Source organism: Phycomyces blakesleeanus (genome assembly GCF_001638985.1).
Source record: "Phycomyces blakesleeanus NRRL 1555(-) unplaced genomic scaffold PHYBLscaffold_2, whole genome shotgun sequence".
Lineage (NCBI taxonomy): Eukaryota > Fungi > Mucoromycota > Mucoromycetes > Mucorales > Phycomycetaceae > Phycomyces > Phycomyces blakesleeanus.
Window position 1 is genome coordinate 3,570,179 of NW_017265135.1, and position 24,317 is coordinate 3,594,495.

The 24,317-nt window shown below is 38.9% G+C and overlaps 9 protein-coding genes across 9 annotated transcripts; 4 read left to right on the top strand and 5 right to left on the bottom strand.

Moving 5' to 3' along the window:
* Positions 1-970: 970 nt before the first annotated feature.
* On the top strand, positions 971-1,483 carry PHYBLDRAFT_59244 (hypothetical protein; the record flags this gene model as incomplete). The annotated part of the gene is made up of 2 exons (XM_018440459.1): positions 971-1,178; positions 1,254-1,483. The coding sequence occupies 2 exons, from the start codon at positions 971-973 to the stop codon at positions 1,481-1,483; spliced, it is 438 nt and encodes a 145-aa protein (XP_018298253.1).
* A 2,089-nt stretch (positions 1,484-3,572) lies between these two features.
* PHYBLDRAFT_140215 (C2H2-type zinc finger transcription factor) lies at positions 3,573-6,581 on the top strand (the record flags this gene model as incomplete). The annotated part of the gene is made up of 1 exon (XM_018430353.1): positions 3,573-6,581. The coding sequence occupies one exon, from the start codon at positions 3,573-3,575 to the stop codon at positions 6,579-6,581; it is 3,009 nt and encodes a 1,002-aa protein (XP_018298254.1).
* A 325-nt stretch (positions 6,582-6,906) lies between these two features.
* PHYBLDRAFT_140216 (hypothetical protein) lies at positions 6,907-7,892 on the top strand (the record flags this gene model as incomplete). Its single annotated transcript, XM_018430354.1, has 3 exons — positions 6,907-7,015; positions 7,304-7,420; positions 7,744-7,892. 3 exons carry the CDS (start codon positions 6,907-6,909, stop codon positions 7,890-7,892), a joined length of 375 nt encoding a protein of 124 aa, XP_018298255.1.
* A 613-nt stretch (positions 7,893-8,505) lies between these two features.
* On the bottom strand, positions 8,506-10,611 carry PHYBLDRAFT_140217 (hypothetical protein; the record flags this gene model as incomplete). The annotated part of the gene is made up of 5 exons (XM_018430355.1): positions 8,506-8,875; positions 9,029-9,716; positions 9,882-10,141; positions 10,216-10,346; positions 10,456-10,611. The coding sequence occupies 5 exons, from the start codon at positions 10,609-10,611 to the stop codon at positions 8,506-8,508; spliced, it is 1,605 nt and encodes a 534-aa protein (XP_018298256.1).
* Positions 10,612-10,800: 189 nt separating this feature from the next.
* On the top strand, positions 10,801-11,276 carry PHYBLDRAFT_140218 (hypothetical protein; the record flags this gene model as incomplete). The annotated part of the gene is made up of 2 exons (XM_018430356.1): positions 10,801-10,890; positions 11,178-11,276. 2 exons carry the CDS (start codon positions 10,801-10,803, stop codon positions 11,274-11,276), a joined length of 189 nt encoding a protein of 62 aa, XP_018298257.1.
* Positions 11,277-11,373: 97 nt separating this feature from the next.
* Positions 11,374-12,219, bottom strand: PHYBLDRAFT_157465 (hypothetical protein). Its single transcript, XM_018433621.1, has one exon. The coding sequence runs from the start codon at positions 12,077-12,079 to the stop codon at positions 11,510-11,512; it is 570 nt and encodes a 189-aa protein (XP_018298258.1). The 5' UTR covers positions 12,080-12,219; the 3' UTR covers positions 11,374-11,509.
* A 2,516-nt stretch (positions 12,220-14,735) lies between these two features.
* PHYBLDRAFT_140220 (CCHC-type zinc finger transcription factor) lies at positions 14,736-16,793 on the bottom strand (the record flags this gene model as incomplete). Its single annotated transcript, XM_018430357.1, has 3 exons — positions 14,736-14,758; positions 14,787-15,320; positions 15,368-16,793. 3 exons carry the CDS (start codon positions 16,791-16,793, stop codon positions 14,736-14,738), a joined length of 1,983 nt encoding a protein of 660 aa, XP_018298259.1.
* Positions 16,794-17,160: 367 nt separating this feature from the next.
* PHYBLDRAFT_163244 (hypothetical protein) lies at positions 17,161-20,781 on the bottom strand (the record flags this gene model as incomplete). Its single annotated transcript, XM_018434760.1, has 9 exons — positions 17,161-17,415; positions 17,975-18,067; positions 18,175-18,232; positions 18,276-18,373; positions 18,517-18,761; positions 18,831-18,862; positions 18,953-19,133; positions 19,156-19,397; positions 20,723-20,781. 9 exons carry the CDS (start codon positions 20,779-20,781, stop codon positions 17,161-17,163), a joined length of 1,263 nt encoding a protein of 420 aa, XP_018298260.1.
* Positions 20,782-22,742: 1,961 nt separating this feature from the next.
* On the bottom strand, positions 22,743-23,105 carry PHYBLDRAFT_59249 (hypothetical protein; the record flags this gene model as incomplete). Its single annotated transcript, XM_018440460.1, has 1 exon — positions 22,743-23,105. The coding sequence occupies one exon, from the start codon at positions 23,103-23,105 to the stop codon at positions 22,743-22,745; it is 363 nt and encodes a 120-aa protein (XP_018298261.1).
* Between the last annotated feature and the right edge of the window lie 1,212 nt (positions 23,106-24,317).

Sequence of the window (24,317 nt, forward strand, 5' to 3'; positions counted from 1 at the left end):
CAATATGAGTCAAATGTTAAAGAAAAATAGAATAAAAAACACACAGAATGCCTTAATTCTATAAAAAAGATATTATTATCTAGCGCAGTATTGCATGCACCAGACATAAACAAGAAGTTTTATTTGCAAACTGACGCATCTCTCTATGACATGTCAGCTATTTTGTATCAAAAGGCAGATGATGAGCATACCAAACACATAGCGTTCATTTCTAAGTCATTGAATAAGCATCAGCAATTGTGGTCCACTAACAGATGTGAAATATATGTAATCATATTTGGATTAGAAAAATTTTGACCCCTGCTGTTGGGCAACCCAAACTTAGAAATCTACACAGATTATTTGGCATTGATATATCTATATTCCAGTAGTTATTTGTTCAGCAATTTATAAAATTATGTGGACACTCTTAACAAATATAGGAGACTGAGAACTACATATGTAAAAGGAGCAAAAAACACACTTCCAGTTGTATTTAGCTGATTGTATTCTCTAATAGAAGAGGATATTCAACAAAAATAGGAAGAAGATAAAGTGATAAGAAAAATGCTTAAGTATATCAGAATTAAGAGATAAAATTTGGACACTCATGTACATAATGACAGGATAACAACAACAAAAGGCAATAAAGTTGCCAAGTAATGAGTGATATACAATAAAGATGAATATATTCATATTTTGGCTGTTAAACTAAATAGCAAGCAATTTAAGAATGCTATGCTGGGTTATCTGATTCCACCTTTACTGAATCGCACAAAAATGATGGAAGATGCTCACAGAATGGGATATTTTGAAATAGAAGGAGTGGTCAAGTTACTGTTGAGTGATAGCGTGTATTGGATATTAATATACAAAGATTGTAAAGATGTCATAGCAAAATGCATTTCATATGTACAGCATACCATAGTTAAGAGAGGTTATAAACCAAAAAAAGAGCATTATTGTTTGGAATGTATTTGACCATATTGCCATGGACCTAGCTGAACCATTTGTCATAACAGAGAACCAGAATCTATATATTTTTGTGGTTGTGGATGTCGCAACATGTTACATTATTGCACAACCACTACTAAACAAACAGAGTGATAGTGTCACAAAGACACTGATGAGTATATTTAGAGATTATGGGATTGTGATTGTTGGGCATTTTATACAGTCTGATAATAGCCACCAATTTTGTAACAGCCTAATACAATCTATTACAGAGGTGCTGGATATGAAACATAAGTTTTCTTCTGCATATTATCTGTAAGGTAATGACATTACTGACGCAAGTGTAAGGTTGATTACCAACACTCTTCGGAAGTTATCTGGTCAGGATTTTAGAAATTGGGATGAAATATTACCTACTATACAATTGTGTTGCAACATGAAAGTGCGACCCAGATCAGAGTCTAGTTCTTTTTTCTTGATGTTTGCACGCAAGATGAATTGGATTGGAGACTACTCTCAAGAAGGAGTAACGGATAAAACAGTGTGTTGAGAGATTAGCAAAGAGAAAATTATTCAGCACGCATTGAGAATGTCATCCATTGTGTTCCCAGCTATCAAAGAACGTTCAATGCAATTGATAGAGGAATATGATTGAAAGTATAATCAAAAACATTTCTTGATTGATATTTCCATAGAACATACTATGATAGTGCATTTATCATCCAGTGATACTAAGCTGTCTCCATTATTTGAAGGTTCATTTGTTGTAATCCACAAAACAGAAAGCAACAATTATGTCTTACAAGATGAAACCAATGAGTTGTTGTTTTGAGACTATATATCTTTGGAACTAAAAATCATGAATATTGATAAAATAGTCATAGAAGATGAACCCATCAAAGTGGATGAAGTTTGCAATCATAAAGATACAAGGGGAGGGAAAAAGTGCTGTAATGTTTTTCAATTTCTGTATCTCTACAGAAATATATATACTTTTCATATCCAAAAAAATGTATCCAAAACGCCCTTTAACATTCTCAAACTACTAAACCATAGATAAAAGTCATTTGTTTTATAATATATGAGAAAAAATATATTTTTAGTATTTTGTGCAGTTGCCCTTGACATTGATCACTGCCTGACATCTTCTGGGCATGCTGAAAACTAATTGCTATAAATATTTTTTTGGGATTGTGTGCCATTCTCTTTCTACAGCGTGATGCAAATAATGAACATTATATAGTCTATATCTGTTCATTCTAATTCTATACTTCAGATAAGCTCAGATATGCTCAATAGAGTTGAGGTCTGGACTTTGTGGTAGCCAACTACCTAAAAGTTGAAGACGATTCTTCTTTTTCCAAGCCTTGCTTGTTGCACTTATATGGCAGCTGACATTGTCCTCTTATAGTTTAAATCTCCTCCAGCTGTTTTTTTAAAAGTTTTCAAAGAAGAAAGATATGACTTTTCCAAGATGTCAATGTACTTCTTGGAATTGATATTCCCCTTTACAACATTTAAATCTCTGACACTCTTTCCAAAGAAGCACCCCTAGATCATAATGGAGCCACCCCCAAACTTCACTGTTGCTGAGACAAAGTCAGGCTGCAGACGTATCTTGTTCACCACAGCAGATTTTTTTGTGTAATCTTGTTCCTTAAAAGGATTCTTGTATACGGGGCGAATTTTGCCCATAACAGGAAATTCATTTTTTTGGGGGACTGAAAAGTGGGGGGATGGGGGGACTACTCTCGGCCAATAGATTTCGATTAAAAAATGTACTGCACAATTTCAAAAATGGTTCAAATTTTTAATTTGTTTCAAATAATTTTGGGTTGTAAAAAATTTATTTTTTATTTTCGAAAAAAATTAGGCTAAAAAAAAGCTAGACTGGACCATAAAATCCACAGGCAGTAGCACACCAGTATATCCATACCACTAGAAACACTAGTAGTATAACTGTTTGTACTTATGCCTGTAAATTACGCGATCGGTTTGCTGCAAACTACTATGTCTAGCTAATCCAAGAGACCTGGTGCCAGAAATTCCAATAAACCCAAAGAGCATAAAGATTTGAATTTCGAGAAAAGCTAAAGCAGAAGAACTAATAATTAGTAATTAAACTTAGTTATATATATTTAACAGAATTTTACCTTTGACTCTATTAAGGCATTTGCAATAAAAGGCAGCCAAATCTCTGCAAGTGAGGAGTAAATAGTTAGTCTTCTGTTGCTTTGTAAGAGGAACATGTAGTTATTACCTCTTTATTGATTTACCGAGATGATGAAAAACTAATTTATAAACTAGAATTGTATGATTAATAAACACAATGACATAAAAAACTTTGATAGCATAAATACCTTTGAGCTTATAGTCTTTAAGCAAAATTCTGCTTCTATAAATACTATAAGCATACTGGAATATCTTACAAATGGAAGCTCATGCAAATAATAAATATTTTGTGGAAAAGTAAAATGAAAAAGAAGACAAAAACACGCGATATTTTCTTAAAAGAAAAGAAGTAAAAAAAATTCTAATTGGTCCGCTGACATTAAATATCGATCTTTCCACATTTTATAAATTCAATTATTTTCGCAAAGTCATTTTCCCCCCTTTGTTTTTACAATCAATTTACTATTATGCAAAAGAATACAAGACAAGAAACATATAAAATCGTTAAGACTTGCCCCCCTAAAAGGCAAGGCGAACTTAACTTTAGCATCAATTCAGGTGTTTTTACCTGCTCCGAATGCGAAAAAGAGTTCGAAAAGCCTTGGTTACTGAAAAGGCATTCGAAGGTTCACCATATAAGTAATCAAATGGCAACCAATACTGTACTCGACGAACCCGAGCAGGCCGAATTGATAGTCGAGAACACTATTCCGGATGCTAATGCATTTGATTACTCGAGTGACGAAGATGACTCCTCCAGTATCGGGGATGAAGAAGACAACATTGTAGACGAGGAAAACGATATTGTCGATAATTTCTTTGATATTGAAATGAACAGTAATCCAGTTTTCAATGCGTTCTCTGACATGTTTTCTTCTGCTGCTGCTGCTGATGAGGTATCAATGACCGATGATGACTCTGAGATCCTGGAAGAAGTCTTTGAGACAATTGGCGCTGTAAATGACCCTACAAGCTGTTATCCTTTTCGCGATCTTCAAACCATGATCCTTTTCGCTTTTATCGATGGGGATAATGACATGATCTCCCAGCAAATGTTGAAGAAGATACTGCTTGCGATGAACTTGATCATTAAGATCCAGCAAGAAACTCCCATAGGAAGAACATTTAAGTTACCTCGTTTGGATGCTCTTTTAAATTATCAGGCAAGAAAGAAGTCCAAGATGCCTGTCTTTCCTTCACAAAGAATATCAGTACCTGGATCAAACGGGAACGCATTCGCCCATATTAACCTTCCGTCCGACCACTTGAGATTTCTTATGGCAAACCCAAAGAAATCCAAGTTGATCTCGTCCATGCCCGATCGTACCCCAAACCAATCGATCTGTTTGGAACAAGGTGAAAAGTGGAGAACCCACCATCTCTTTCAGCAGCCTATGCACACTGTAAATGGTATAGATGTCTGGTTTGGAAACATCGTTTACTTGAAGACAAACGATTGCAGCATCCGCTTTTTGGTTAAATCGTTCCACACGGCAAATAAAAACATTTTTGCGAGAGGGTATCTGGTCAGAGCGATTTCGATTGTATGCTATGGCGTTGAGGTTGCTGTTACCGATCTTAGAGTAGAGCAGATCTCTCACGTTGACACCACTCCTGTTGAAAGAGATCACTACTACAGTATCTCAAGTAGCCTTACCAGATTGAGTCCTGCTCATGACTTTCTTCTTTTTGGAGTTCATCCAATGAAGAAGCCTATGCCTCTTTCTGTTTTGCCCGGTAATGTAGATCGCGATGCAGTGTTTTACAAAGTTAGGATTGTTTCAATCATCCTTTTTACAGACGACACTTCCGGCAATCGTTCAAAGCAGTACAATCCGTTTGAAAGCTGGTTAATGAGATGCACTGCCTTGCCTTTTAAGGATCGAAATTCGATAGCAAACATCCAGTTTCTTTCTACAATCCCTAAGAAAGATGGTGCAAATGGTATGTCTCTTCTGCCAGCAATCGTTGATGACTTTAAGAAACTCGAGAAAGGTGTAAAAATGTTCTCCACTGAAGACAATGAGTATGTTCTGGTTGTTGCTCCCATCCTTTGGATTGAGGCTGACACGCCATGTCATTCGGAACTTTGCGGATTGCTTGGGCCGGCCACCACATTTCCTTGCAGAAGATGTTACATCGAACTTAGACGTGCAAAAGACTTTGTGAAGGACTTGTTTTACTTCTGTGAGTGCCATGAGAGACGAACTCGAGAGCACTATGTTCTTGCAAACTCGTCACCTGGCAGAGACACTGAGATCCCAAATGCTCCGAAAATTGGAATGAACACGCCTGCAAACGAGATAAGCTTTAGAGATCGTTCGACTGGCCGCTTATTAGAATTGCAGTCGTTTGATCCAGAAAAGGATACACCAGTGGAAATCCTCCACACGATACTTCTTGGTGTTGCAAAGTATATGGTAATTGACTTGGTTAAGGTCGTGCTTAAGAATGACACAGCCACAATAGCAAGACTTTCAGAATTCTTGACAGATTACATGCGATCAACTGGTCTATCAAGAAAGTTCACCCGAAACTTGAGACATAGTGGTTCATTCCTCGGTAGAGATTTCAAGGTTCTGCTTCAAATACTTTCTGTAATTCTGATTACAGAATTCTCTGGAAATCATGAGCTAGACCTTGTAATACCATGCTTTGTTGAACTTGGCCGATTGTGTTCTCTGGTATTCGTTCGTCAGGTGACATCAGACTTTGATAACTATATTATCAGAGTAGATAATGCAGTGAAGCGCTTGATCAGAGCATTATTTGACTACGATAAAGGAACCAAGAACGAGCTCCACAAGGCATATTGCACCAAGCCGAAAGTTCATTACTTGACACATCTCAAGGAAGATATAATTCGTTTTGGCCCAGCCCTCAATTATGAAACAGAAAAGGGCGAACAGTTCAATAAGCACATTCGCGAACATCTGTTTCATACGAATCGCCAAAACACTTCCAGGGATGTTTGCCTAAAGTTTGCAAAGCAGGTAGCATTGCAACATGTAATTGATGGCGGGTCGTGGATTAATAGCTCTGGCAACCGAGAGAAGTCTGGAACTGGAATAGAGAGGTTCATTAAGGACAACAATGAATCTTTGTTCTATTACACCTTCTTTGGCGGCTCGAGAGAGCTAAAGGACAACAACGACACTGGAGATATTGAAGATGACGCCGTCCAAAACAACAGTTTTGGCGTGTTTGTTTTTAAAGATGATCCGATCTCTCGCCCTCGTATAGGACTTGTCTCAGGCTCTGTTGTTAAGTTTCTTAGCATTGTTCCTCGTACGGATAATGACAGAAACAATAACTATGCCAAGGCTGTAATGACAGGTGAGCATTCTGATGTTGCTAACATGAATCTCGTTTGTAAGTTAGATTTGCACATTTTCCGCAACCCATTTTACATTGTAAATTTGAGCAAGTTCGGTTCCTACTGGTTCATTTTCAATAATATTCTTTTTGATGAATAAAATGATGCTACTTCTTTATTATTATTATAATTATTATTTGAACCTTCTGTTTTCTTCTTCTCAACATCAATTTTTTTGCGTAATTTCTGTGAAGTCATTTTTTGGTTACTCAAACCAACCCCCAACTTTCCTTAATAAATCCTTTGTCTCACTTGAACACTTTCTGACTTCCCTAACAGTTTTTTTTCTTACTTTAAAAGCCCACAAGTAGTACTGAACTTAATTTTATCCTTTATTTGGATGAAAAAAATTGAGTACGAAAACAAATTACAATATTTTGGCCTCTAAGCCAATCATATTGCTTAGGTGCCAATTTTCACCCAAAATGATAACAAAAATCTCTGGTGGTGTTATGTCTGAGAGCTCTTCGGCATCTATCACTATCATGGAGTCGGAATTTCGACTTATCAGACCAGATGATGATATTCCAATCTGTCAATTTTCAATGCAAATGTTCTTTTGCCCATTGCAATCACTTTTTCTAATTTATTTCAGAAATCTTTGGCTTTGAGATCATTTTATGAGAGTGTATTCCAACACCATGCAAAAAGGTTTGCAGAGTTTTTACTGACACAGATGTAGTTAATCTTTTGCAAATGATGGTCATTGGGATTGTTGCATCATGGTTAATCTCATGAAGGATTTCTCTCTTGTCTCTCTCATTCAGCTTTTTTGGTCTACCATATTATATACCAGCTTTGTACAAGTTGCTTTCTTTGTAGGCTTTGAAAATGCAATGGACTATGTATTTGCTTACACCAACTTTTCTGGCAATGTTAGCTTGATTAGTGCCGTTATTAATGCTCTCATACACAATTATTGCACGAGTTATATCATTGGTTTGTTTGTGTCCTTTAGTTAACAATTTTTTGGACTTTTCTACGCATTTAAATTGTTGCATTTCTATTTAGAATTGTAATGTAAAAGTGAAAGAAAGAACCTGTTACTCAAAGAATATAATTAGGTTTTAAAAAATGTTGCAACACTTTTTTCCCTCACTGTACTGATAAATCTAGATTGTTTTTAGTTAAGTGGAAAGATCTAGATGAAAAAGAAAATTCATAGATATCTGCTTATGAGTTTCGTTTATTGGAACCAATACATAAATACTGGAAAAGAATAGACAATGAAAGACAATACCAATCTAATGGATTGTCTTTAGCAATCACCCAAAGCAAGTGTAGGAGAGCTCGTCCTAGAAAATTGACAGCCAAGACTGACACATCATTGTTGAACAAATCATCAGGAGCAAAACGTCAGACAACAGTGACAACAGTGACAATGAAGCCAGCCCAGTCTGTTAGGAAATGAGAGTGTCCTTGTAAAGTTCTGTGTTTCATATCAAGAGCGTAGTTTCAAGTTTAATTTTTTTTGTCTAAATAGTCAATTACCATAGCACTGCCTTGTAGTCGTCTCAACCATAGTTGAATCTGGCTAGGAAAAGTGTGGTAAAATACTATCATATAGATAATATCAAGTAACAACTAATTATAATCATTATTTATCCAACTTATGAGAGGCTCAGTAGAATAATTATTGGTCATCACATTTGTATTCAATTTGTTATTTAATGAACAAGAAAATAATTTTGGCAGAGTTTGGTTTTTGTCTTTACTTTGAAACAAAAATAATAAATAAAATTGACTTCTTGTGTTTTCACTGAATAGACCAGAGAACAAGGAAGACAAGGCCTAAGCGCTATTAATCATTTTTTATTTAAACAGAGAAAAACTATATAAAGTAATTTCTTATTCTTTGTCTATCTAATTGATCATTGACTGATCATTACAGGTGTGAGTAGGAGAAAGACTTAGATCTTGTATTTCTTGTTCTCTGATCTATCCAGTGAATTAACAATCAAATTTTAAATTCTCTCGGAATTTGATGAGACCGTCAAACAGGAATACAAGGTCCAAGTACTAATTCAGAGTATATTTTCTAAGTCACTATGAACCACAGTGAGGACCACCAAACCCAAGACCAGAATAGAAGCCAAGGGACGTAATACAACATTAGTAAAATCAGCAGACAAAATGTGGTTGCGGTTGTAATGTTGCTGGAAGACTTTATGACTAGACCAATTACCAAGAGTAACTATGTTGTCCAAAGACATATCACGTTTGAGAGCAAGAGTGGAGGCAATAGACTGAACCAAAACTGGTTCATGCATAGAGAGCTGCAGAAGACTACAAAGCCAAGAGGAGATGATAGAAACCTGTACAGAATTCGTAGATTGATGTGCATTAACAAACAAGCATTCAGGAGGGTGAGCAGTGGAAGCCTGGGGATGATCCCTAAGTGCACAGAAAGCAAGGACAGGACAAAGAGCCAAGATAAAATTGGACTGGATTGCAATAAACTTTATAATTTGGCAACTATTTCTTTGTTCTTTGGGACCCAGAATATCAAAAGTCAATGCACCAGAAGAGAGAGCAACTCAAGCAGACAAGAGTTGGAGGCAAGCAAGATTGGATGGGTGGATAAAAGCAGCCATTACAATAAGAAAGACTGTCTTGCGCAAGAGGGGAGCAAGAGAAGTGGAAGTGATGGAAACAATGGAGGCAACATGATTGAGAGTAGGAGCAAGATCAATAGAGGGCCTGCTCTGTCGCAAAGGAGAAGCTTGGAGTGCAAGACAAGAAAAGACAGTCCAGACATCTTCATGGAATCGAAGAGATTCGGGGTTGGTATGTAATTTGAGAGCAGCAGTATAATGATTCTTAATAGTACTCATGCCAAATCCTTCATTGTGTTGGTAAACCAAGAAATTGATCAGATCTTGTAAGATAAATTCTGTGAGAGAAACAGCTTGTTGAAGGGCCCACGCAATGAACAAGTGCTGGCCCCATTGATAGATGTGGTTGGTAGGAGTATTGGTGAGGGCAGAATCTATAAGAAGAAGAACGGATTCATCAGTCAAGTCTGTATTATCAAACTTGCGCTTGATAGTCTGTATGTGATGAGCTTCCACGTCGAGTTCTTCAATGACCATGGGGTCTTGGGAGAGGCGAAAACTATAGACTGATTGTTCAGAATTAGGGGAGAAGCCACTAACATCTTCAGGAGAAGGGGATACCATATGGCACTCGGCCAAGTCAGAGCCACCAAGATCACCGTCAAGTTCTCCTGCCATATCTTATGCAGACACCAGCCAATCAGATTCCATAGGGGGTTGAAGTAACAATTGTTCTATCAGCTCCAGAAGATAGACATCGCATCCAAAGCTATTGCCTTTGGGTTGGGAAGCCAGGATATGTATGTGGGAAGAAGATGAGTGATCCGATCTGCAAAGAGATTCACATTGTATGGTTTCCATGTTAACTGTACTGTACTGAACGTTGCCTTGAAGATTTTCCAGAGGTTCTTTGTAAAAGTCTGGCAAGATTTCAGATTGGCAGTGACATTGTCCTTCCCTGCAATATGCTGTGCAGCCAATCAGAGACCATGGTAGAGACACTATCTTCAAATCTTTGTGACCAGTTGTATCAGATGGAAGGCATGTGAGCTGCCTTGCTTGTTGAGGTACGCCATTGATGTAGTGTTGTTGGTGTGGATAAGAACTAAGGTGTCCCAAAGGGAGGGAAAGGTGAGGAGAGTCAGTTGAACTGCTTTCATTTTGTGCCAGTTGATCTACATCTTGGCTTCCTCATGTGTCCAGTATCCATGAGCTGTGTGGATGCCCAGAGTACAATCCCATCTAGTATTGCTTGCATTCACAAACAAAACATGTTGATGTTGTTGAGACAAGAGAGAGAGGTCATTCCACTACAAGAGATTCTGTTTCTACCATCGCAGTTCGTGAAGACAATGAGGGGAAAGAGGATGACCCATATCCCAACCACGGTTCTTGTGAACGTGTTTGTTCTTGAATCACATCAAATGCTTTGTGTATAGGTGGGCCAGAAAGAAAGCAATTGTTACAGCCTGAATCCTCATGGTGAGGCTGTGGTCCAGATGGGGAGAGGGAGACACATTGACAAACCGATTGGCAAAGGTTGCAAAGCTTTGTTCCAGAAAGCTTTGTTGTCATAGTTTGGGTATGCAATAAGTAACCAAGGTACTCTAGTTGCTGAGATGGTTAGAAAGACAACTTCTTCAGGTTCAGAAGCCACCCCAAGGATTCTAGCTTGGCTATCAATAGCTACGTGTGAGCCAAGGACTGTTGAGGAGAATCTGTAATGATAATCCAATTGTCTAAATAAGTGATTATGTGTATTTCATGTTGTCATGCCTATTCCAGAACTGGCCGCATAATCTTGGTGAAGAGCCAAGAAATGATAGAAAGACCAAATGGAGTCGTTCAAAATTGGTAAGTACAATTTTCCCACTGAAAACAAAGACATTTGTGGGATGCATGGTGAACAAGAAGGTGGAGAAAAGCATTGGAGAGATCGAAAGAGGTCAAGAAGTTGCCAGATCAAATCAACTTGCACACAGCTTGTAAAGTTTCTATCTTGAAGTGAGAGGCAGTTAAGTGTTTCTTGAGGTGTTTGAGATGGAACACAGGGTAATACCCACCATTCTTCTTGGGGATAACAAATCTTGGACTTGTGAAGTCAGGAGAGTTGGAAGGAGCAGATTCTATTGCTTTCTTAGGCAACAGTTTGGCTATCTCTTAACAAAGAAGATGCCTTTGAGAGTCATGCATTGGAATGGTTGGGCGGCCATAGGTCAACAGAGGAGGTAGCCAATTGAAGTGAATCCGAAATTCATTAGAGATGATGCCATTCAACCACTTGCTGTTGGACAGTCTCTGTAATGCCCAAGAGAACTGACTGAGACATTTTTTTTTGTAAGGAGGCTAGGTCTCAGAAATTTTATTGAGCTTAACAATTCTAAGAGGAAGAGGAAGTCACAATCCTGTTTTTGGGTTTTATATTTTCTATGTGTTTTTGGGTTTTTAAATTATATGTAAAATGAGTGAGTAGCTAGTCTGAAAGAGTCAGGGATAGTTCTGCATGAAAACGGGTGACAAGAGAAGCAGCAGTGACAAGGACTGATGTACTCAGGAAAGGAGCATCGTCAAACACAAAGGACCAGTGATGGTGCCAGATTGCGAGGAGGATACAGCTGACAAGAGAAACGGTGGGAATGTCTGGAGTGAGGGATGGCGGGAGACGGAAGGAAAAAAGAGCAGAATGAATGTCTTGCATGGAGGGCACGTTGCCAAAATGGGTTGACCAAAAAATAGTCCAGGCGGAGAACTTTGGGGGACAAGTGAACAGAAAGTGAGATGTAGATTCCTTGATGTCACCGCATATGGGGCAGGACCCGTCAGGAAAGATGGTAGGGACAGTTTGGTGTAGAACGGAGCGACACGACAGCTTGTTGTGAAGAGCGCGGAACCATAAAGAACGGACAGAATGGTGGATGGGAGCGGACCAGAAAGTGCGCCATTGGTGGGTGTGGAGAGGAGGGACAGGGTTGTCTGGGGACGGGGTGCAAAGGGTGCGGAACGTTTTGGGTGAGAATGGTTTGCGAGGTATTATGGGAAACATACTGGTGAGGAAGGGGTTGGGGTCCACATGCGACACAATGGGAGAGGAAGGTGGAGGAAGGAGACCATCAAGCAAGGAATGTGGGAGAAGAGAGCGGAAGAAGAAAGGTTGTAAAAGAACGGAATGGTTGTCGACTTGACGGAAGAACTTGGTGATGATGTGAGGGGATTGGGGACGCTTGGGTCTTGTTTGACGACGAAGTACTTGCAATGAATCATCTACGACAAAAGCGTCAGTGACAAGAAGATGCCGCCAAGTCCGTGGTATGAGAGAGGAGGGTAGGCAGATAGAGGGGAGAGGCAAGGAGAGGCATGTGGGGTGGTTAATAGAAACGGAGTCAAAGGAGTGTGGCAGGAGATCAATGGCAGCAAATATGTTTCTGAAAACACTGTCAATATGGCGGAAAGGTAGAGGACGAAGATCAGGGAAAAGTAAAGGTAGACGAGGATCCGGGATCCCAGAAAAGGACCAAAGAAGGAAGGACAACCAAGGAAGGACCAGACCGGATCGACCAAATGGGGAACGGACAAGAGGGAGAAGCCAACGAAGTTGTAGAGCAGATTGCTGTATAATTGGATCGAGAACCCCAAGTCCACCAGATATGGATGGGAGGCATAATGTGGCAAGCTTGATTGGAGGGAACATACGATGTTGAAGAAATTGTCCCATGGCCGATTGTATCTTGGACATGAAGGCAACAGGGACAGATATCACTCGAAGAACATGCCATAGTTTGGAGAGGATGAGAGTGTTTAGAACGGTGTCACGGCCACGGATTGAGAGAGAGCGTGAGAGATGAATATGACAGGCGGATTGGATTTTGGTGAGAAGAGAGGAACAGAAGGAGTTGCGTTGTATGATGGATGTGTAAAGTGGGAAGCCAAGGTAAATGAGTGGAAGTGGAGAGTGTTTATCATGACAGTCCACAATTTGAAACTGTTGTAGGATGTCTTGCCAGGACGACAGAGGGTAACCGGACAGGGACAGGGCTTGTGTTTTGTGCATGTTGATACGGGCATTGGATGCATTGACATAAGTGTTTAAGTGGACTTGGAGGCGGGAAAGACTAGGAGGATTGGGGAGGAACACAAGGAGGTCGTCGGCGTAGGCAAGGAACTTGATGGCCTGTGGTGGGAGGAGTGGTGACGGAATTTGTGGGTTAGGGTCTGTGGGGGAAGGAACGGTGCGTGGTGAGATGGACGGTGTGTAGCCAGGGAATTCAGGATCATGAAGGAGACGGCGAAGGAGTGGTTCGAAGGCAAGGTTGAAAAGGACTGGAGAGAGAGGGTCCCCTTGACGCAAACCACGAGATTGAGAGAGAGAGCAAGAAATATGGCCATTGACATTGACGGTAATGTTAGTGGAAAAAAAAAGGGAGTATATGGATGAGATGAGAGATTGGGGGAAGTGAAAGTGAGTGAGAACCTGTCGCAGGTAATCTGGATGAACTCTATCATAGGCCTTCTCCTGATCAAGTAACAGTCCTATGTCAGAGGCATTGGTGAGTCGAGCATTTTCCATGATGGCTTTGGTCAGGATTCCATTGTCTGCAATAAACCGTCCACGGACAAATCCAGTTTGGTATGCGGAAACAAGAGAGCTGGCTGCAGGAATCATGCGGTCGTTGACAAGGCGGGTGAATACTTTGGCATCGGCATTAATGAGAGCTATGGGCCTCCAGTTCTTGAGAGAGGACAGGTCTCCTTTCTTGGGAAGAAGGATAACACATGTCGATTGCCAGGAAGTAGGGAATACCCCAAGATGGAGGGCATTATTGTAAACGGCGGAAGTGAGGTTGGTGTACATGGGATGGTTGATGAGGAGTCGGAGGATTTCATAGGGTATGCCGTCTGGGCTGGGGCTACTGGACTTAGGGGAGCGAGTGGTGCCAGCGTGGATGTTGGTTATTGTGAAAGGGGCAGTGAGTTGATCATGGATGGAGTCAGAGAGGCGAAGGTCAGGGGGAAGGTTGTCTAGCAAATCTGAAACTGCAGGTGGTTGGATGGGATCAGCTGTGTACAAAACCTCATAAAAGGCTGCAGCAGCATCAGTCATGTCCGTTGCGTCAGTGCAGACGTGGTCGGTGGTAGGGTGGCGAAGAGAGGTGATGATGGTACGGGATTGACGGGTAGTGACAGTTCGTTTCAAATAACCAGCAGAATATTCACCTTGTTCTTGCCAGTGTTTACCGGCACGAAGAGCTAGTATCTCGACTTGTTCGGTTTGGAGAGACTGTATTTGACGTTCGAGGTGAGGAAGTTGCGGAATGGTCGAAGGGTCAGGATGTTGGCGGAGGAGATGGTTGCGTTTGGCATGTAGTTTGCGTTCTTGGTCAGCAAGGGTGCAGCAAGGATGACGAGAAAAAGCGAGGGCGAATTGGGCGATTTTGGATTTGATCCAGTCCCACTGGTCTTGTATAGAGCCTATGTGGGGAAGCTGGGGAGAGAGAGATGAAAGAAGATTATTGAGTTCCTCACAAAAGGAAGGGTTGAGAGCAAGGCGTGGGTTGGCACGCCAAAGTCCCTTGCCAATTTGTTGGGTCATAGTAAAGCGAAATGTCACCTTCACAAGATAGTGATCCGACCATAAAGGTTGGATGTATGTTACAGAGGAAGACATTATAGATGGGGCGATATCGGGGAAGCATAAATATAGTCTAGGCATGAAGAGAAAGATCCTCTTTGAAATGTAGGGAGGGGGGACGTACCTGTTGGAGTGACACAGTCATGTAGATTAGATCGCACAAACTGAAGCCATTCATGTGGGGCCTTTGGGGTGCGAGTTGTGGGTGTGGTTATAGAGGGCAGAGAGTTATAGTTAAGGTCACCCAAAAGAATAAATCGGGAGGGGAGAAGTGGGATAAAGTGAGGGTTGTTGAGAAGTGATGTAAGAAAATTATGTCTATGGCTTGGGGTGGATGGGGCATATACAACGCAGATACGGATGGGGGGGAAGAGATTGTTGGAGTGAGTGACAGTAGCTGTAATGCTGCGACCACACATGGTGAATAAGGGGTCAGTAAACATTAGAAAGGGGGAAAGAGAGACTAGGCCGCAATGGGGCGACCATAATGTAGATGAGGAATGGAATTGATGTTGGAAGGTCTGTTGAAGAGCTTCTGTGGTGGCATGGGTTTCTTGGAGGGCGAGTATGTCGAGATGTTGGGAGCGGAGGTATTGAATAAATAAGGATCGTCTTTGGGGGTCTTGCAATTTTGCAAGCCCTCTACAGTTTAGTGTTCCTATATTGATCATTGAGAGGGGTTAATATTTTGGTGAACGACAATACCTGTCATAAGTGAGCCATGTTGGTCGTTGTCAGCATTATTGCTGTCACTAGAGGATTCGGATTCAGCACCGTTTTCGCTGTCTTGAGTATCCATAGCCAAGTCGTCCTTGTTAGGATCATATTCTTGGTATGGAATGTCACGGTTTGATTTGTCGGTAATGTTTTTCAATGCTGCGCGGAGGACTCGTTGGTAAGGGTCATGAGTGGATAGCTGTGCAAGTTCGGCCTCAATCTTGGCTGCAGACTTGCCCAAGATGTCAAACTGATTAGCAGGCGGTGTATGAGGAGCAGACTTTTTCTTTCGCTTGGGTAGTGCGGGAAGGACAGGGGGAAGAGTTTGTGTACGGGCGGGGGTGGACTGGGATTCACGACGGGGCTGTTTACGGATGCGTTTGTTACTGGTGTTGTTGTTGGGATGAGGGTTGTTGATACGGGGACAGGTTGCCTGAAGGTGGCCGATGGCTTGACAGGCGTGACAAGTGCGAGATTTGATTGGGCGGGTGGGACAGTCAGCCAGAACGTGGCCCATGGCCTTACAGTATCTGCAATGGGGACCCATCTTGGCCCAAGTGCCGAAAACATGACCATAACCTTCGCAGGGAATCTTGTGAACCAGGGGAGAGTAAACACGATCCTGGTTAGGTGGGCGTTCCAGGTACACGTAGCCAGATCCAGTAAAGAACCTGTTCTCCAGGTAAATAACGACCTCCTTGATGATGCTGAAAGAGTAGAGGGAAGAACGGATAAGTTCGTTAAGGCAGGGGCGGGAGAGGCGAGGAAGACCAGTGATGTTGAGTTTCATCATCATAACAGAAGACGAAATGGCACGGTGGGCGAGAATAACGGAATCTTGGACGACAATGGGTTTGGCACATGCATGATTGCAAAGGGTGTCAGATTCAAGGTAAAGTTCGACGATGTGTGTGTTATTGCACACAGAGGTAACTTCAGCAAAAGCTTCCTCCTCAGAGAAAGCGGCGTGAATTGCTGTCCAGAAGGCGGCCATGAACGAGTCATCAGATTGGGGCAGATCGTAAAAAACAGAGTGGGGGGAAGTACCAAACCGACATTCCGTAGGAATGGCATATGGGTCATCTGAACCAAGTACGCGTTCTATGCGCGTGAGGGAGTGTTGTTTTTCAGGGTCGACCAAGGAGGCAAAGGTGATGGGAGTGGTAGTAGGTAAAGCATGTGTGGGGGCGTTTGGTTGGGTTGATGGATGTATGTTAGGTAATAGAGGAGGGAAGTTGTTGTCTCCATAGTGTGGTGACCCTTGTGGGGTCGTTTCCTGTTGGGTAGCGGGAAGAGCCATAACTGACTGAGCCACCCACCCACAGAAGACAAATCTATTGGGATCGTGACTGCTTGGGGTGGGGGGACTTTGATCGTGGAGAACAAGAGGACTGAGAATGAGCTTGACGTTCATGGGTTGAGAGGTGCTGATTGGAATGCCTGCCTGCAGTGTGCAATGGGCTGGATTGAAAAAACAAATCTCTGGGAGCAGAGGAGACAGGGGCAGATGGACGTGACTTGCAGAATGAAGAAACAGCCTTGTGCACAGGCTTCTGAGAGTTCACTTATTCCAAAAGAGATTGTTGGAATTTGGAAGGATCCATAGTGTAGTTCTTGGTGGAACCACTGTCAGTCACTTGGAATTTAGAATTAAACGACTGCATTGCCAGTTTATTGCAAGATTGTGTAATAAATGCAGAAGTGTAAACAAGTAAGGAACACAAGTCCTTAATCATAGCAAGAAAATGTGATGCTTGCAATTCAGGAACACTGAGAAGAATTTAGTAGGCCAAGATGTCCAATGGCCAGAAAGAACCAGACAAATTATACTGTAAGTTATGCAGAAGAGTGTCTTCCTTTACTTGATGTAGCTTGAATTGAGCCAGAGAAACAGAAAGAGTGGCAAGAGGGGGGTAAACCATATCCTGAATTGGTGGGTAAGTGTCAATAATTTTCTTGCAGGCCTTGGTATCCAATGTGGAGGTAAAGAGATCCACTGACATGCCAGTGGTAGCCTTCAAAAGCTCAGGTAGAGTCTAATCATAGGTCACACGAACAGGAATCATGTGTAGTGTAGAGGAGGATCTATTCTCCAGTGATGTCAAGCGAGCCTGCAAAGCAGCAATGATTTAAGTGAGTTGTGCGAGGTCAAGAGATTCAGACATGACAAGGAAAATCAGGTAGTGGTAATGACAAGTGAAAAAGATGATCAATTAGATACACAAAGAATAAAAAATTACTTTATATAGTTTTTTGCTGTTTAAATAAAAGATGATTAATAGCACTTGGGTCTTGTCTTCCTGTTTGATGGTATTATCAAATTCCGGAAGAATTTTAAATTCGATTGTTAATTAAAGTTTTTTGCTACAAAGAATAATATGAATAATAATAATAAAACTTGATAAGAGAATAAAGAGATAACAAGATAAAGAGATAAATATGAAAACAAGAAAATGGGATAAAAAAGAAAAAGAAAATAAAAAGATCTACAAAATAAGATAAATATTAATATTATTGAATGTAATTCCATTATGAAGTTCATATTTTGGTAGTTAATATAGAATAGAAAAGTCCTCTAGGTTATGCTTTTTTTACTATGACTTTGTGATGTGGTGATCCAGACACTCGGATGTTGGATTTATCACATATAAGAACATATTCATATTGGGATAGCGTAGTAGCTATCATCTTGTCAGTATAAAATATATATAAACGATTAAGTAATCAGCCCAATAATTATTACAGTTAGTACTGTAGATAATATCTTAAAGATTGTTAAGATAATTATATCATACTGCCGGGTAAACTGTGTCAGATCGATATGGAGCTAATTTAGTAGGAAGTCCTAAAGCTCTAGTGTAAAAGAGAAAAGAATAGCTAAGAGCTAAAGAAGTACAATTTATGACTTGATGTCATAATTGTAACACCGACACTAGTTAAGCAGTAAATACACTCTAATAACCAAATATAGTAAAGGAAGAAAGCCTTAAGAAACTAAGACGTAATGACAAGAGCAGATTGTGTTTTCTTATAAAAAGGGACACTTTTTATTTATGAATAAAGACAACTTATATACAGTCTCAAAGTATTTCTATACGTCTCTATTATCAAATTTTTTTTTTTTTATTGTTTCGTACCTGAAATACCACATGTGAGATAGCTTTCACTATTGTTGAACTATTAATGTTCTCAAGTTTCTGCTTAGCATCTAATTCTATTATTTTGTCAATATATTCTTCAAAATTTACTTGCTGTTTTTTGCTTTGGGCGCTGTTGAGTATTTGGGTAATTCTTTCAAGCTTATAATCAAGTTGGAGTGTTATGGTTGTAATCTTGTTAATATTTTTAGATACAGGTAACGTGTTGTTGATAATCGAGTGGTCTGTATAAAAGAGTATATAAAATAAGGAGATAGTTTAATATCAATTATATATCTATATCTATACATTACCTTCTTCTTCAAAGTAGTTTATTCTCCATTGTCTAGGAATACAAGAAATATGAACTTTATTATACTGCGCAAGTTGATGGTAGCAGGACAAGAGATAGTTCGAGTTAATGAGACATTCTCACTCTTTTGGAAGTTTTTCAGATATGATTGATTTGGCGAGTTCAAGTTTGATATGATCCATTGCAAAAAGACGAATTTTATGGCAAATATTATTCAACTGGGAAGAATTGATTTTATAAAACACAATGGTAGTGCTCTCTCCGAGACAGTCCATTGTCAATCTACGCTTTCTATTGTCAATCTCTAAAAGTTACAAAAATGTTACCATTAATTACCATTATTATAAAGTTTAATCCATTAATGTTTAAGATAATAAAGCATACACATATCAACTCCTCATACCACTTGGTAACTTTTATGGTGACTGTCTTCAGTTTACCAGATGAAGTTCCAAGGGCATGCTTTAATGAAGCATGTGTACTTTCTGCACAGTTGGAAGTGCGATTTCCAAAGTGAGTATGCTTAAAAACATAAGAATTCATCAAGTTCTCTTTGTCATTCATTTTTCTGAAAGCGTATATAAAAAATAAATGTTATTGTTTATAGTTATCAAACTTTGTCTAGCAAATATAACAGCACTTTGCATACCTTTCAAGAAAAGTCCGTGCTATTTTTTCTTGGTCTTTGCAGTTAGCTTTGGCAAAACTGTGAAATGCATCTATTTCTTTCTTTTCTTCTTCAGACGTGATACACTTCAAAGCAATTCGGTTGATATGACCAGCCAACTCATTCAAGAAGCTTCTCTTGTCTCCATTCTCATCCTCCTTCATCACTGGTAGGAGTTGCTTCTTAAAGTTATCTTTAATGTGCTTATAGCACAAGAGTTGTTTGGACTCAGGGAAAGCATTGGTTATTGCATTTCTCAATGCTTTCTTGTTGTCGGTGATAAAGTCACTTGGCAGAAGATTTGTGGTGGTGGCAGTGTTGTTGTCATTGTATTTACTCTTTGGTCAGATTGCATCTCGTAGACAGCAAAGTACCCAGTAATAGTTCTCTTCAGTCTCGTGTTCAACCAAAGCACCAGCAATTGGGAAGGTCCTCAAAGTTGTACATAGATTTCCACTGACTTTGCTGGTACCAACAATGTTGACATAAGTCATTCGATGGCTATTATTCTTATATGTTCCATCAATCACAACTGTCTCGGACATTTGTCTGACTTTGTCAATCGCATCTTTATGAACAAAGAAGATTATGCTTATCTTGTTCGCTTCACTATTGCCAACAGTATATCTGACATGGAAGTCAAGATCCTGTAGTGTTATTATAAAACTAAACATTTCCTTTCCAAAATGCTGCTTAATATTCTCAATATCCTGGCGAATGATATTGACAAATCTATTTTTCTTCAAATTGTTGAAGATTGTGAAAAAGTATCATTGTCTTTCAGGTGCTTTGTAACAAGAATCATGGCTTCAGGGAAAAGTTTTCGATGCATAGCATATGCTCTACGACCTTCCACAATTGGATGGTTATGATTTGCCTCACAAGAATGGACTAAAACCTTTCCATCCTTCTTTTTCGAAGCATATACAAAACAAGGGCAACCACTCTTCTGGGTATCCTTTACGCGCTCGCTCTCCCACCCAGGAACAGGGGTTTTTTGGTTGACAGAGGCTTCCAAAACAACTTTCTCGGCCTTTTGAGTGTCTCTGTATTCACTATAGTGTTTACAAATCCTTCTTATATGGGTGCTTGAAGAAGAATATGTGATGAGTACAATATTATGCTTAGCACCATATGCTTTGGTAGCTTCACAAACAGCTACAGTTGAAGAGAATTCTCTTCCAACAAGAAATATCGAGTTGAACTCGGTCAGGGCAGCATTGTACTTCTTTGAAGAAGTCTCACTAACAATGACATGGTCATTGGTGTTGTTGATGTTGCTCATCTTAGATGTCAAAAAAATTATGTGCTGATGTTGTAGTAAAAAAAGGGCAGTGATTTTATTGGCAAACTAAAGAACACTTTATATAGTCCCCCCTCCCTCCTCCGCCCAAAAAAATGACTATTTGTCTAAACTCGGAACTAAAGTGTCATAAAATATTTCCAGGCTGTCCAGGCTGCCCAAGCTGTCCCGCCAATATGACATTTGCCCAAACACGTGACTAGGTGACGTAACATACTTCTAAATATCCTTCCAGGCTGTCCCGCCAGGCTGTCCGTAAGGTTCCCCTTTTGATGAATCCATTTTCTTAACACATAATGTAATTTAACTTTTATCATTTTCATCAATCTTACAAATACCGATCACCCTTTCTCAAAATTCAAGCTATGATAATAACAGCCTTTGTAACCAAAGTACAAGATATATTCGGTTTCTAAAAAAAATAGATGGTGATTGAGACACTTAAAGTTGAAACACCAGCTACTAAAATCTCCCGATGTAGGAATGTACATTTAAAAGTATTTTGTGCTATAAAAGTGAAGTATAGAATAAACCTTGCCCAAGAAATGTCTAAGCCTAAAGATAAATATTACTTGGAGAAGCTTGTGAAAAGTGATTGACATCAGAGTTTACTATAGTTTACAAGAAGTATAGACTTTACTAGTTACTACATTACTACATTACTTAAAAAAATGATATTAACACAGAATTCCACAATCAAGATATGTACTGCAATACTATAGCCGAAGTGAAAAAGAAAATAAACTGAAATAAAAAAATAGAAGACGGTAATCTGAAGTGATGAGTCGAATTTGTTCTTCTCTTTTCAGAGTAAATGAGAATGTCCACTTGTGAAGAAAATTATGGGATGAATTATTACCCTCTTTCCCCCCGGCAAAGAATAAAAGTAGTAGTAGTAGTAGTAGTATAAGGTATAATGATACGGAGATTTTTGTATGGGTAGGAAAGAGGAGGGGTAAAGTTGGGTGGATTAATATATTGTGATTGAAAGAGTCGGAGCCTTTGTTATGTTCAAGGGTAACATGAATGTGATGTATTTTGAAGTCACAGAGAGTCCCTTTAAGTTATACTTTGATAGCCTCATCAGAAAAGAGCAATGAGTATATATGTATATATCGAATAATGTATCATAGCATCACACAAGTCAGCCATGATAAATGAATGGCACAGAAGGGGCTGTCATTGATGTTCTTGAGTATGGTATCAATAAGCTCAGATTTGAACCCCTTTGTATGTGCGTGTGTGTGTTTTTGGTATTAAAATTATGTGTGCGAGTATCATTATGCATTGACAATGCATAATAGCTCATTGGGTCTGTAAAATGAGAAAAAAAAGCTATAGTGGTAGAAATATACCGTATTTAAAGATTAAAGATAAAGTGTGTGTTCTAAGTTTCATGATAGTTCTGTCCTGAACATATTAATTAGATATACAATGACTGATCTCTGGACTTTATTTGCGTGCCTTGTCTCGATTTATAGCACAAAGACTTAATATTTATATACACTGGAGAAATCTTGTATAGTTCAAAAAATAAATAAATTTACCGCTGTGTTGCACAAATTTATGAGCAAGCTATGCCATTTTGAATCATCATCACATATACGACATATATTATACAGTTGATTTATATTTATTTAAAGAAAATATACCCATACAAAGCGGAAAGTAATAATAATAATAAGAAGAAGAGTATACATATAATGCATATTATTAAGAATAAATAAAAGGGAAAAATATAAATGAAATATATGACATACATATATATGCATATAATGAATGTGAATGTATAATGATGATAATAAAATAAGTAAAATAAATGAAGAATCTCTATGAAATGTTGAATATTAATGCTCTCCTAAATAATAGGGAGAAGAAGAATGTGGCTACTTGGATCTGAATACTAAGCAAGAAAGAGTAAAAGGTTGTACGGTGGTTACAGATTAATTTCGACCATTAATGGTGCAATGCAATGCAAAAATGAAAGCAAAAGTATGACTGGGATCAGGAAAGGACTTGTTCTTGGGTGAAATGAAAGAAATCGATGGTCTAAGAGAAGCATCCACATTGGCCGTTGAAACAAATCCCAACCAGATCGGATGCCTTTTCGAGACAAATAGAATCGCAACCTTCAAAATTGAAGTCTTGACAATTGCCAACTCCAACACTGGTGCAGTGGCACTGTCCTTGTACGCAAATGCCGTTCGTGTCGTCGAGTTGAGAGCAGGCGTCCGCACAATCTTCTCCAATTCCCGGAACTCTGCATAGCCCCGAATGATCCAGACTAAACGAAGCCTGGCCAGCATTGACTAGGGTGAATAAGGCAAGGTTTACCAAGGCGAAAGGCACGATCATCATTGTTCCGTGAATGTGTATATAGACAGCGAGTGAGTGAGAGCGATAGGTAGTAATATAAAGAGAGAGAAATAAAAAAAGAGAGAGAGAGAGAGGGGTAAAGCGTGTGAGAAGCTGAGGCACAACATCGTTTTTATTTTTTATTTTTTATTTTTTATTTTTTATATTTTATATTCTATATATTTATATATATTTACTTTAACTTCAGACAGCCTTGTTATTTTCTTCTTCTTTTTCCCTTGATTGAGATAAAATTAAGCTTTTGCTAATTTGGCCAAATATAATCAGGTAAAAAGAATAATATTAAGGTGTATATGAATAAATCAAATGTCAATATTTTTGAAAGTAGAATACCACTATGGTTTTGATTCTACAAGGGTCAACAGAAACAAATATATATATTATCAACCTTTTCCTGCTCCACTTACTTTATATTTTTATTATCACTCTTATGTTCCAAACGGCCTTTTTTTTTGTATATTCTAGCAAATCGTAAATAGGCTTAACACCAATAATAAAATAAAAAGGAACTGAGCCTATAGTGATCCTTGCACAGACCAAAAGAGTAACAAAATAAAAATAAAAATTGGTGACTGAATTAGGTTTGTAATACGAAAAGTAAGGCTTATGGGGTATGTTGCACACACCAAAAGAGATTTACATCTCTAATAATTTATTTTATATAAAATAATTGATATTTTGTCAAAAGATAGCCATTGTATTATCCACAAATTATATCTACATATCATATTCAAGGTAACAAGAACCATTGAATATCTTGCTAAAGAAAAAAGAAAAAAAAAAAACAGGAAAAGAGCTTTAGCCCTCAATCATTTCCTTCAACTTTTTTTTTATTTCACCCACAGAAACCTTGAAAATCTATTTAAGCAGGCAAATTATAAATTATAAATTATAAATTATAAAAAATAAAAAATAAAATAATATGCTGATTATCCATATTATCTATCTATATAATCAGATTCTTTGCTGCTATCAAACACCCTTTTCTACTTCTTTTAACGTCTAAAATTAATTATGACACCTTTAATATATCAAATATACTATAATATTTGCACATGTGTTTTTCAATATATATATCTATAGGATTTCCTTTTCCTTTTCTTTTCTTTGGCTCGCAAATATATTTTCTAAAAAAAGAATCT

Bases quoted from the DNA above. Each gene is read 5' to 3' on its own strand.
- PHYBLDRAFT_157465 (XM_018433621.1), bottom strand. From the start codon at position 12,079: ATGTTTCCCATAATACCTCGCAAACCATTCTCACCCAAAACGTTCCGC.